This window comes from Eublepharis macularius, chromosome 2, assembly GCF_028583425.1.
Source record: "Eublepharis macularius isolate TG4126 chromosome 2, MPM_Emac_v1.0, whole genome shotgun sequence".
Classification (NCBI taxonomy): domain Eukaryota; kingdom Metazoa; phylum Chordata; class Lepidosauria; order Squamata; family Eublepharidae; genus Eublepharis; species Eublepharis macularius.
In genome coordinates this window covers 143583331-143597102 of record NC_072791.1, presented here as the reverse complement: position 1 = coordinate 143597102, position 13772 = coordinate 143583331, and the positions used below count along the sequence as shown (strand labels likewise).

At 43.4% G+C, this 13772-nt stretch overlaps 1 protein-coding gene across 1 annotated transcript; it reads right to left on the bottom strand.

Annotated features, from left to right (window-relative positions):
• Positions 1-1594: 1594 nt before the first annotated feature.
• Positions 1595-5831, bottom strand: LOC129324520 (dispanin subfamily A member 2b-like). The gene is made up of 2 exons (XM_054971824.1): positions 5395-5831; positions 1595-2301 (listed from the first exon to the last, which is right to left on the bottom strand). Exons 1-2 carry the CDS (start codon positions 5596-5598, stop codon positions 2080-2082), a joined length of 426 nt encoding a protein of 141 aa, XP_054827799.1. The 5' UTR covers positions 5599-5831; the 3' UTR covers positions 1595-2079.
• Positions 5832-13772: the final 7941 nt, after the last annotated feature.

Genomic DNA, 13772 nt, shown 5'->3' with positions numbered 1-13772 from the left:
GCAGCAGCAGCAGCAGTAGAAGGCCACAGAATGGGCATGAAGCAGCGCCACATCTCTGGGAGGGACCAGTGTGGCTTTCCCTTAATAACTGCTTTTTCTTTCCAATTTTCACCCATCCCTAATTAGTATAACATGAGCTTTTACAGGAGCTGGGGGCTCAGAGGCTGCAGGAGACCCCTCCTTCCTCAAACCCAGATGTGCACATGGACATGCTGTGATCTGGATGCCAGCTGTAATATAGACTTGGTAGAAGTTCTGGTTCACGTGTGAACGACTTTGAACTAGTTAGAATGATGGATATTGACAGAATTCTGGCATCTGTGAAGGCCACTGTCTGTGCACTGAATCCTTGCCCCTCTTATAAGACCCACATACATGAGCCATTGAGGTCTACTGTAAATCAGTCACTAACTCAAAGACACCTTCCCTCAACCACTCAAACATGCAGTTATCCACTTATTATTTAAAAACTTTTCTGGGCAAAGTGATTGAGAGAGCAATATCTGACCAACTCCAGATCTTCCGGGATAACTCTGGTGCTTTTTGGACCCTTTTCAGTCTAGATTCAGGCTGGGCTGTGGGAAGCAAACTACTCTGGTGGCTTTAGTTGATGATCTCTGCCTGAATGTAGACAAAGGCCATGCTTCTTTGTTGCTCCTCCTGGATCTAACTGCAGCCTCTGATGCAGTATCATGCCATGCCATCTTGTTGTGGCATCTGAAGGCAGAAGTGGGTATCATCAAGGGATGTATCTTGGACTGGTTTAAATTGTTTCTCATGGAATTGACTCAAAGGGTCACTGTTGGAGACCAGCTATCTCCAGAGTGGAACTTACCTTGTGGGGTTCTACAGGGTGCAGTCATATCCCCAATGTTGTTTAATCTCTATGTAAAGCCTCTGTGTAAAGGTAGTATCTGAGATAACTATGAAAACTGTTTGGAGAAAATGTGCTGCAGGAAGTGAAGGCAGGGGCTTGTCAATTAACTCACTGGTGAACAAGAGACGTTCTGCTCATGGTGAGAGACATGGAGAAGCATCAACACAAAAGTAGCATTGGAGAAGTTCATCATTTTCTGCCTACTAGTTGCTGATGGGAGAAAACAGAGATTATTGGATAAGTGGGAGAAAGTCCAGGAACAGGGCACTTGGTCTCTTATAGGACTCAGGAGCCAGCTCTAAAAACTGTGCTGATAACTTCTTGTCTCTCATCCGTTAAGAGCAGTTTGGTAGAATGCTGCTTCTACATTTCCCCTATACATGCAACTGGGCTAGAGATTTGAATGTTCATTCTTTAGAAAAGAACCAGAGGAGTTAGCTGTGTTTGTCTGTAGTTGTAAAATAGTAAAGAGTCCAGTAGCACCTTTAAGACTAACCAATTTTATTGTAGCATACGCTTTCGAAAACCACAGCTCTCTTTATCAGATGCATCTGATGAAGAGAGTTGTGGTTCTCAAAAGCTTATGCTACAATAAAGTTGGTTAGTCTTAAGGGTGCTACTGGACTCTTTACTATTCTTTAGAAAATGAGATGAAAACAAAGAATGATGTATCCCTATAGTCAGGATCACACTGTAGCTACAAACAACACTCAAAAGTTTTACACAAAACCCATAGGATATATTTATTTGCTCAAAATCCACCATAGACTTCACATTTCAATGCAGGAAAGCTCTGGAATATATCTTTAGTAGTAAGTGTGTCAGAACAACAAAGAGAAACAGCCATAATTGCCATCAGCCACAGGAACTGGAAAGGCACAAAGCCAGATCCCAGGATAGTAGAATCTTTGCCCTGATCTAAGGTCTTCCTTCTGTGTCAATTTTCAGATCTAGTTTGAGCAAATCAAGATGATCTGCCCAATCCCTCATGGGCCTTGGTAAACAAGCAATGGGCTCAGGGCTTTAGGTGAGGACATAAACCTCTGGCTTTTGAAAAATTCAAGCAGTTCAAGCGGTATTGTGGAATGCCTTATTCTTTGCAATTGAAAGAGCAGGACAGGTACTATCAAAGTCAAAAGAACAGCAGCCAATGCCTGTTGAGGATGACATGGACCCTGGGGAAAATATCCTGGATAGAAGATCTATTTGCCATTCCTCTGGAAATAATCGTCCAGAGTATTGCGATGATCCTCCCTCATCTGTTGTGCCAAATGTTGCATTGCTATTGCACCAGTAGCAATCAGGATGATGATGATGATGAAGAACAAGATGCTCAGTATCAGCGCAGCAATATTCAGACTCTTAGCTGTATTGCCATAGCTGGTTGCACCTTCAGCATCTCCAACAACTTTACGATCCCGTGACTAAAGAGAAGAGGGAAAATAAATAATATTTTTTAAAATGGCAAGAATTAACAGTCTTGCACCTGAAGACTAAACGGACTTTCCCTGGCTATTATTTATAATCCTATCTCAATCTTAGCACTTTCTTAATTCCTGTTCTTCAAACTGTGGCCTCCTCCTTTTAAGTCCACAGGGTTAGCTTCAGCCTATTGTGACAAAACAAAAGAAAAGCCTAATGGCACTTTAACGACTAATAACATTTATTCTAGTACAAGCTTTCATAAGCTCTGTCTCATACTCATAAATGTTCATGCTGGAATAAATGTTAGACTTTAAGGTGCCACAGAACTTCGCTTTTGTTGCCTTCCTGTTTTAACCGCAGCTTCGTCTCTCTTCAATCATAATGAGAAACCAACTTCATTCCAAAATCATCCACATCAGTATCACTGTGATTACTTAACAACCCCTTATGCGATTTCAGCGGCCAGTTATCTAGAAAGGAATGAAACTCCACCCTCCCATGCACCAAAATGCATTTCTACAATATCCTTACATTTTCCAACATAGACAATTGACGTTAGCTCCTCTGACACAGTCTGGATTTCTTAGGTGATCACAATGCATGCAGAAACCCATGCATCTCAAAGGCAGAGGGGAACTCTATTACACTGTTTATTGTATGTTATATGGTTTGCTGTATTGTTCTCCTATCTTGTAATTCCTTTACTGTCTATATTACACTGGGTTTTATTATAATGTTTTCTAATTTTGTATGTTGTATGAATTCTACTGTTCCACACCAGCATCACTTTGAGCTATTTACTGTTCCTTTCTCCTACTCTAGCATATCCCACACCGGGCCTTCCCACTGCCTCAGGGCTTCCGGAGGCCCGGGAAGCCTCGGCCAAGCAATGGGAAGACCTGGTGCTGAACCATGGGGGCTTCCCGCTACCTTGGGGTTTCTGGAGGCCCAGGAAGGACCAGCGTGACAGTGTGAAGATATGGTACCATGGGCCTTCCTGCTGCCTTGGGGCCTGGTGTGGCAGTGCGGCCCAGCCCAGCAGCCCACTGTGGCATGGGGCTGCCTGGTGCCCACTGCTAAAGCCTGTTGTATTATGTCACAACAGGCTCTGGTGCTAGTTCTAAATATTACTAAAACTCAATGACCTTTCGGTAGAAGAAAGCAAGTTGGTTCTTGTACTACTCGGTACTTATTGACCAGCTGGCTACAAGCGCCCAGCTCTAAGAAGAAAAACCATGTCTATAAAAGTATGCCTTTGCTATCATCATCATTGTTGTAATTGTAGTTCCTTCTTATTCCAAGTAATTATTCAGCAGTCAAGAGTGAATTCTTCAAGAGGAATGATAATCCTGTTGCAGACCACTGTCCTTCTGCTCTGCCCTGCAGTGGTCGGCAACAGGATTATCATTCCTCTTGAAGAATTCACTCTTGACTGCTGAATAATTACTTGGAATAAAAAGGAACTACAATTACACCTGCAATTACAATAATGAAGAACAGAATGAATGTTACTTACTTCAGTGATTACCTTTAAGGACATTTTTCACCAACAGGATCTTTGAACCTTGTGCCAAATAGGAATAGCATACTCTTAAATATGTATTGTATTTATGACAGGAGGGGTTCAAATATTGTATAAATATTTGTTGTAGTATTTATTCATATTTATATAGCACTATAGCACTATGCACTTTAAGAAAAAGAAAAATACAAAGAAAAATTATAATACTATTAGAGATTCTACATTTGTTTCCTCCAGATAGGGGTTTTCCTTGCATATAGTGGTTTCAGCTCCAGCGGAGCCCTTGTGTTATTTGTTTATAGTAAAAGACACAGCAAGAGAAAGCATTCAACTAACAAAGTGTAAAAAACTATTTCCCTTTTAAATATTTCTCCAAAGAAAGTTCAAAGATGTTATCACCAAAGGCCATAGTGTGCTTAGAGAAATGGAACAAATGAGCATTGCTAAATAAAAGGTCTCTATAGGCAGAATATCAGGTTGTTTCCCAAGGCTGTGCATGGAAAAGACTAAGAAGCCAACACAGAAGTTGTGCTGTCCTCCAGTGTGTACATGGGGTATATTTAAATGCAGCAGCCCTCTTGCCACTACCAAGACTGAAGACTCTTCTTTAAAAAATGCCTTTCCCTCACTTTCACCATAAATGTTTTGAGAACCCAGAACAGCTAGACCAACGGCTTTGCCCGGAACAACAAAGCAGAGACCACATATTCATGCAAGAATAAATTGCTCCACCACCACCACCCCATGCAGTTTAGCACCTTCACAGAGCTGTTGGTCTGTAGTAGAAGAGCAAGATTTGGGTCCAGTAGTACCTTAAAGACCAACCAGATTTCCAAGTTATGCGCTTTTGAGAGCCGGACTGGAAGGACTTCCCTGATAAATAATGAGTTTGGTGTTCAAAAGACTTATTTTAAGTGTAGCTTTCCCCCCTCACAAATTTAATCTCATGGGATTAAACTCTTCTCTAAAATCATGACAGTAAAGTACAACAGACTCTCAGTTGTTGCTGCAACAGACTATCATAGTTGCTGTTCCAGAATCATATACCACCTTCTTGTAGTTAAGTAGGCAATTTTACCACTTTTAAAATGTCCGGTTGCTGTTACGGTGCTAAGGGATCGCTAACTTCCCAGAGTGAACTTGAGTTTGCCTCCTAACAACAGCCGGGTCCCTTCAAAGACTCCACACTTGGGGCGCGGGTGGTGGTGGTGGTGGTGGAGGAGGAGGAGGACTTTGTTAAGTGGGTACAGCGAACACCTTTTCCAGGTAAGGTACATGCCTGTAACAGCATCCTGACAATGCACTTGTCAGCACCTCTGCAATGTACAAAGGGGGGGGGGAGGCAGCGATCGTGGGGTTTGAGTGAAGCACAGAAAGAAGCAATACTTGTCCCAGAGAAGCACCTTCTTCACTCCAGAGGCAAAGAGTGAACAGCAGCAGAAGACTGGGGGGGGGGGGGAGACGATTGCTAAGCAGGATGCGGTAGCGGGTGTATACTGGAAGAGCCTGCGAGTGCAAAGGGACGGGCGAGTTGCCCCAAGCGAAGAGTTTTCTCTCCTCGCGTGCTCACCTTAAAGGAGAAGACGACGGCGGCGAAGCCGAGGCAACAGGCGTTCATGAACACGAAGTTGAACAAGGACCAAAGCACGTAGTCCTGCGGCTGCCGCGCGGGCAACGCCGGGGCCACGGCGCCCCTCGGGTAGGCGTAAGGGGGAGCGGGCGCGCCCTGATCCTTCGCGTCGTAGGGCTGCATATTGAGGCTGGCGGACTGCATCGAGGCACCAGTGAGAGCTCCTAGCTAGCGAGAGAGCCCCGGTCAACTGACGGGGCTGCCAGCCCAGAAGTAAGAGGGGGCGAGTCGGGGAGGGGTGTGGCGGACGGTGAGCCGCCCTTCTCTGCCAAGAAAACGAGAGCGAAGCTACGAGCAGTAAGAGAAACGCAAGTGGGGCAACGGGCTAAAGAAAGGGCGGCCGTCTCCATTGTTCATCTCTTGCCGAGAAACCCGACGGAGCTGCCAGAACTCGGCTGCGACGGCACGCACGCACTTGGCAGTTTGCACGGGCCCTGAGGTGGAGGAGGAAACGGAGTTCATGTCGGAGCCACTTCTTCAGCAGGGCTTTTTGAGGTAGCTTTTCTCTGGGTTACTAGCCCAGAGATCCCCAAAACCAAATACGCGGCGAGTTTTAAAAAAAAAATGCGTGTCGAGTATAACACTTGGAAAGTCAAGTCTGAAGGATGTTTCCATGAGTCAGTGGCAGTGCTCGCTTTCGAGATTTTCCTCAACCGTTTGGACGAGACTCTTGTCAAGCCCTAGAGTATGCTAATGAAAAAACATTTTCAGTGACTGCAAACACTCGGAGGGGTATTTCAAACTTGCAGCCCAGCGTTTCAGCCGCACAGTATAGTCCAACTAAGGGAACTGGGGGTTGCCAGACAAAGAAGCAGGATGGAAGATAAGGGGCAGCGTTTTTGAGGAGGATGTGTGGCCCAGTGTCGGTACAGAATGGAATGGCACATTGCCAGGCAAACACAGAATTCTAGGCTCTCTGTAGCAGCAATTTAATGCCAGATTATCAATGTGGAATCTTTACTCCATAGTCTCCAATTTCTCAGTCTTTTTCCTGAACTGTTTTAGGAGGGCAGAGGAAAAGCTCCCCTTGTAGATGCTTTTTTCAGTTTTGGAAGCACCAGAAGCCACCTCACCTCAAGAAACAGTGTTCCAGGCTCATCCACTGTGCCTTATACTTAACCGAATTTACAAGTATGTAGGGTTTCCCTTCTCACTTGTCTTGCAAAAAAAAAAAAAGCAGGATTCAGTTGTTTTCCAGAATGGTCTGAAGGATCTAGAGTTGCCAGCCCCTGGGTGGGATCTGAAGAACTTTCAGAATTATGATAAATTTCCAAAACATCTACACAGAAAATCTCCCTGGAGGAAATCATTGCTTTGGAAGATGAACTGTAAGACATGCAGAAGTCCCTCCCCTCCCCCAGCTCCACCTCCAAAATCTCCAGGAATGGCCCAGTCCCCTGAGTCGGCAACTCTGACTCAAAGACTGTAGGAGTCCAAGCAAGAACTCATTTATTAAAATATGTTTATCTTATCTTTCCCATAGCTTAAGGTAGCTTTCAAAATTCAGATTTTTTTTTTTAAAAAAAATCCCTCTCCTCTGAAAATGCCTGCAGCCTACACTGCCTACACAACCCTAGTAAATAGAGTAGTCTTGCAGTGCAGTATGGCAGGAGCTATGTTGGAAAAGGCACAGGTTCTAATTGATGCCAGGTGGGCTACTCTAAGTGGGGGATCAACTAGCAGTTGGCAGCCTGAGGACCACAACTGGAGCCGAGGGACATGAAAAGAGACAGTCCTTTAGCCATGTCCTAGATCATGGAAGATTTTAAAGGTCATAATCAATGCTTTGAATTGAACTCAGTAAAAAAATGGCAGGAACAGGCTGCCTCATTCTGAACCAGGTTCATGGATGGATTGAGGGATGGACCTGGGTGGACCAGGTTCATGGATTAAGGGAAATGAGACAATTTGGATGGCGGCGTGAGCATTATTGCTGTGAATCTCATCTCACAGTGTCCATTTCCAGGCTTATGGAGCTTCTCTATCATCATTGCATCTACAGAATCTTATCCGACCAGCACAATTAACACCAACGCCAAATCTCCTTGTGGAGGATGATTTCACCCATCACTGTAATGCTTTTGTTAGATTCATTGATAATAAAGTCTCTCTAATATGAGTTATTTTATGTCAGTTAAGAGTTCAGAATCACAGAAAGCATCCACTTGTCATTATTATTTCAGACTGATCTCCCTGACTGAGATGGGATTCCTGTCAATTGGACCCTTGCATCTCACGGCTGGTAAAATATTACCAGAAAAACTGTTATAATGCACAATCTTATCAAAATTATCATATATCTAATTCTGGACCAAGACACACTGTTAGCAGTCATACCCCTTCTCCTTATTGAAAGAGCATCTTGTGAATATAAAATATCAAAAGCCCCTTCCTCATGTGCCATAAGCACAAAATACTACCTGGCCAGGCAGGACAGATGTCAACCCCGGCTGCAGTTGAAAATGTACCAGAAGGTGTGTCAGGCTGACTAACTGCCCCTCCATGCCCTGAAGAAATGCTTAAGTAAAACAAAGAGGTCTTCAGGAGTCCGTGCTTGATCTCATCAACACTCTTCTGTACCTTCCTCACCCACCTTGCTTAATCAGGGCTATTCAGAGACATGATAAGCCCTTCCCATCTGGCAATTGCAGGACATCAAGCACCTTTCTTGCCTATAGTTCCTCCCAGATATGTATAATCAAGCCTTTCCCACTTTATTGTTTCACCTCTGGACAAGCCATCAAACTATTGTTTCAAGAGCAGAAGATATAATTCTGCCCCAGGATACATTTTGCTCTATAACTAGGCTGCCCCTAGTGTGTGTGTGTCCTTGGATCCTATGCAAACCCTCAGAGCTTGCTTTTTGCTATGAAGCACTGGTTGCTCAAGCTGTTGTCTTTATGGGTATCCTCTCTCTCCTAGATTGGTAAATATTGTCCTATCCTGAATCTCTCTCTCCTTCTTCCTCACTAACTTCCAGTTAGCCTTGTGTATGTGTTGAGTGTATTCTGTGCAATTGCTCCTTTTGCTGCTCCCTTAATAAAAACCTTTCCTGTTGAGCGCTCGTCTGGTTCATTCAGAGAGTTCTCTAAGGGAACAATCCTGGTATATATCAATGGAGATATTCCAGTTGCCTCCTCTCGCTGCATCTCCTTGAATGCTAATTCCCCCAACTCACAAGGAGAACCCCCCCCCCCATTTAGGGTAACAACACAGTGTGTTTTAGTAAATCAGCTAAACTGTGTAAATTAATAATTAGCTGAACAGAGGCAGGGGAGATTTCTCTACTAACCTGAAAGAAGTCCCAAGTTTGCAGAAAAATCTGAATTTTTTTTTTAAATGGGGGGAAGTAACTCAGATGACCTAATTTGAAAAGAAGTATGAGTAGAATTGGGCTGACAGTCGAAATTATGAGCATTAGAAGATGAAAAAGGGAAATTTGAGCAACAAAATGTTAAATATAGAGAGTTTTGTTTGTAAATATAAACAGATGAAGGTGTATGTAATCCAGAATTCCATTTCTAGATGTTTCTTTCTTCACTGAGAGATCACAGCCAGCTGCCTACCTCTGTAGTTATGGTAAGGGCCCCAAACCACAAGAGTACAACCATAAAACAAACCAAGTCACATCACACAGTACATAATAAACAAACGAAATTTGCTGCCACAGGATGGAGTGATAGTCAGTATGGAGAATGGCTTTAATGAAAGGGTTAAACAAATTCATTATCATGGTGGATCCATCAACAACTATTAGCTACAGGACCATGGAAGCTTACTGGATGACCTTGGGCCAGTCACATTCTCTCAGCCTAACCTACCTCACGAGGTTGTTGTGAGGATGCAATGGGGAGAAGAGAATGATGTAAGTCACTCAGGGTCCCAGTGGGAAGAAAGGTGGGTTATAAATGAAGTAAAATAAAATCCTGAGTATAAACAAAAGGAAAGAAAAAGAGAATCCAAATGCAGTAGCCATGGAAGCTATAGGAAGGGACAGGGGCACAAAATGTGTATTGCAGAATGTTAGGTTTTCAGTAGTGGGGAACAAGGAAGGTTAAAACTTTAATCAGAAAAGTATAATTCTAGCAATAATAATGTACATCCCTTTTTTAAAGAAAGTGAAATTGATATAACTAGTGTAGATCTTCAGTCATTAAAATGAGGATAAGAGAGTGAGGGGAAGAAGCAAAGCAGCTTTTTGTATAATTTGTTATTAATGTACTGGTCTTATCTCTGATAGTTGTTTTCTAAAAAGATATAACATATAGACATAAAAAGACAGGGTTCTCCTTCCAAAAACCCTCCCAAAGAACCTTACCTCAAACTTTCTGCATGGAACCTTAGAGATTTCCACTAAAATAAACATAATAACAGAAACATAAAAAGAATATAGAAAAGTTGCAAGTAAAGGTATTAAAATTCAGTTTCAGTATGTCCTTGCTTCTTCTTATTTTTAAAAAATAACACAGAGGAGCTCTTCTTCCTCGTTTACTCAAAGGTTGTGTTTGGAAAAGGAAGAGCAGAAAGAAACACAGTCCCTGCCAAAAGTTTAAAAGCTATTAGTTCAATCTGAAGAAGAAATTTTGTTTTTGTTTTTTATATCTACTTCGGAAGACTTCTTTGCTGTTATTACTTTCTGTTTCTATTGCATCTTCATGTTCCCCATTTTAATACACAATAATACTGAGAGTTGCCAGCTTTAAAAAACATATATGTATACAGAACAAAGTAAAAGGATAGCTGCAGTCTGCCTTTGACCCACTCCACTGAACAGTGGCCAGAGCACTCTGGACTTGTGCCCCAAAGTCCAGCCCTAATGGCGCCTCTGGTTGTACAGCTGGATGATCTGCAGATGACAGAAATTGAATTAGAATTCTAAATGCAGCTTTTCAGCAACCTGCATGTAGAGACAAAGAAAACTATTATAATAATTGGTGCAAAAAAATAGATGAGAACAACAAAAAAGGAAGAACGAGATATCTGTTCCACAAGATCCAGGAAATCAAAGGAAAATTCAGATCATGGCTAGGGAGGCTGAAAGATTGACACAGAAATACATTAACTGCTTAAAACAAAATAAAGACATGACGGAAACAACACACTGAAGAACTATACTGAAGAAATTAAAGGATGACAGATTTCTTCAAATAATAACATTTTAATGAAAAACCTGCAGTTTCAGAAAGTCAAGTTGAAAGATGCACTCAAAGCAGTTGGGAGAAACAAATCGCTTGGAGTAGATGAGATACCAATATACCTACTTAAAGCTACGGAAATGGAGTCCATCAAAATCTTAACAATATGTCAACAAATATGGTAAACAAAACAATGGCCCACAGATGGGAAATGCACCAATTCCAAAATAAGAAGATTGCAAAGATTGCAACAACTCTCAGACAATTGCATTAATTTCCCACACAAGCAAAATTAAGCTCAAAATTCTACAACAAAGACTCTTACAATATATGGAACAAGAAATGTCAGATATTCAAGCTGGATTCAGAAAAGTAAGCAACACTAGAGGTCATATGGCATATTTGGACTCTACTGACTCATTCAATTACCACCCAGTTTTGAACCTCCCATTTTGGGGTAAAGTGATTGAATGGGCGGCGGTGGAACATCTGCGGGTATTCTTGAGGGATTCCTCAGTCCTGGATCCATTCCAGTCTGGTTTCCCCCCCTGGCCATGAAACAGAGATGGCGCTGGTTGACCTCACAGACGATCTCTGCAGGCATCTGGATCGAGGTTGGTTGGCACGGCTGGTTTTGTTGGATCTTACCACAGCATTCAACATGGTCGATTAGGAGCTCTTGGCTCACCACCTTGCCAATGTGAGGATTCATGGGACAGTCTTACAGTAGCTTTCTCCTGTCCTTTCTCCATGGTCAGGGACAGAGGGTGGTGCTGGGGGAGCAGTTGTTGTAATGCCACCCACTAGCGTGTGGCATCCCTCAGGGGGCGATACTCTCCCTACTGTTATTTAACATCTGCATGTGCCCTCTCACCCAGCTGGTGTGGAGTTTCAGCTTAGTGTCGTCAGAATTTTGTTATTGGGTCAGAACCAGGCTTTTTTACCCATGTTAGAAATAGAGAACCAGCTATAGTTCGGAAAAAGAAATCTTCCAAAAGCCCTTTCTCTCTGCAGAATAAAGTTGCGTTTACTGAGAAGATTTCACCCTCTGTGACAAGGAACAGATAAGGCCATAAAAGTTGTTAATTGTTTGGGACCTTTGACGGGTCCTCTGGCCTTTGCATGTAAATCACTAAAGAGCAAGGTGATATGGACCGGGGCAAACAGCAAACAGCTTATCTCCGGGAAGAACAGGATGTCCCAAAACTATAGCTAGTGAAGTGTGAACATTCCTTTGTAATTTACAAAGTAGCCAAATGCATATCAAAGATGCAGTCTATCTTAGACGTAAAGGATGTGTAGACTTATGTTTACATGAAAAACCCTCAACGGAACTGACTTTCAAGAACAAAGACAATGTAATTGATTAGGATGCTAATGAAGCAAGCCTTTGCTATTTCCCTATAAAAGAGGGACGAACCAGGCACATGTTACTTCTTGCTCTTGCCAACACGCAGTGACCTATTGAGGCCTTGCTGCTGTGCAACGGGGGGAGTCACAAGAGCTCTTGATTGGGGAAAAGGGTATTGTAGCTACCTTAGTGTATTGTTGTGTCTTGCATGCTGTCTTGTATTCTGTATCTGTTTCTAACGATTGTAAAGTTTGGAGGGACGGGCCCAGGACTGGTGCCTGCCCCTACCACTTTTTAATCTCTTTGACCTTTTTAATAAAACTTCCAGCTCTGGTTGAAAACTTTTTCTGTGCTGTGTACATCACCTTAGCCAGCAACTTTAGATTAGAATTAGGGAAAGAAAAGTCTTGGCAAGATCCAATCGTACCATCAGTAAGAGGCAACCCTAAGCAAGAACTGGAAGGCTACCGGTGGACCAGGTCCTGGTAGCAGGGTGGAGAAATTCCCCACACACTTAGGTTGTCATCAATGTGCTAATAATACCCAGCTTTATCTGTTGATGGATAGCAACTGGATACTGCTCTGGATGATCTGTCCAGGGCATGGGACACCATGACTGGATGGCTAAAGCAGAGCAGACTGAAGTTGAATCCAATTAAGATGGAGGTACTGTATCTAGACCGTGGGTTGTCAGACTTGGGGATCTGGCTCCCATCTCTCGCTTGCGCTCCTTTTGACAATAAGCAGTAGTCTTGGATGCCTCATTATTGATGGAGGCCCAGATTGCTGCAGTTGCCAGATCAATGTTTTACCATCTCTGTCAGATCAGGCAGCTTGCTCCCTACCTTTTGACCCGCAACCTGGCGATAGTGATCCATGCAATGGTCCCATCCAGGTTGGATTACTGTAACTCAATCTATGTTGGGCTGCCCTTGGGCCTGCTCTGAAAGTTATAGCTGGTCCAGAATGCAGTGGTGCATCTTTTGACCGGGACTCTGTTCTGTTGCATGTGACACTTGTCCTGCACCAGCTGCACTGGGTCCCAGTGGAATTCCGTATCAAGTTCAAAGTTTTGTTTTTGACCTTTAAAGCCATTAGCAAACAGGGGCAAGCATACCTAAGGGACTATCTCTCACCCTATATTCCCTGGAAGCTGCTTCATTCAGCAGACAAACATCTACTGGTGGTCCCTGTCCCCAAAGAGGTCCATCTTGCCTTGACCAGGGCCTGGGCCTTTTCGGCCCTGGCCCCAGCCTGGTGGAACGCTCTGTCTGTGACAATTCAGGCCCAGTGGAATTTATTATCATTCTGCCGGGCCTGCAAGACGGAGATGTTCTGCCAGGCCTTTGGTGGTTGAGACAAGCAGGCTTCCAACTCTACCTCCTATTGAGGGGGGGCATGTCCCCTCCCTTGTTGTTGTTGTTGTTTTATCTGATGATTGTCAACAGCCCCTGCGGCCCCAGAATGGCAGTATATGGGACTGTGCAGTCTGTGCTGCTAAGGGTGAATTTGTAAATTGTATTTGTTTTTTATGCTACCAGTTTTATCTGTTTTATTTGATGTCTTTTAAACTGATGTGATCCACTCTGAGCCTCCTTTCAGGGAGAGTGGACTATAAATGTAATAAATAAAATAATAAATAATACATTTATGATGGTTGTACAACCTGTACTCTGGACAAGAGACTACTGTTAGAACAGAAAATGGGAAGGATTCGTTTTCGTTTTCCTGGCCATGTCGGACGCTCCTCTCCGCAGGTCCGGGAGGAAGCGGCCGAGCAGCCTGACCGGGTGGTTGACCTGCGAGGGTTAACCCCCAGGACTCCCAGGTAG

What these genes read in the sequence shown, in the direction of transcription:
- LOC129324520 (XM_054971824.1), bottom strand. Translation starts at nt 5,598, where the DNA reads ATGCAGTCCGCCAGCCTCAATATGCAGCCCTACGACGCGAAGGATCAG. An exon ending in CCGTCGTCTTCTCCTTTAAG is followed by an intron (nt 2,302 to 5,394) that starts GTGAGCACGCGA and finishes TCTTCTCTTTAG; the next exon opens with TCACGGGATCGTAAAGTTGT.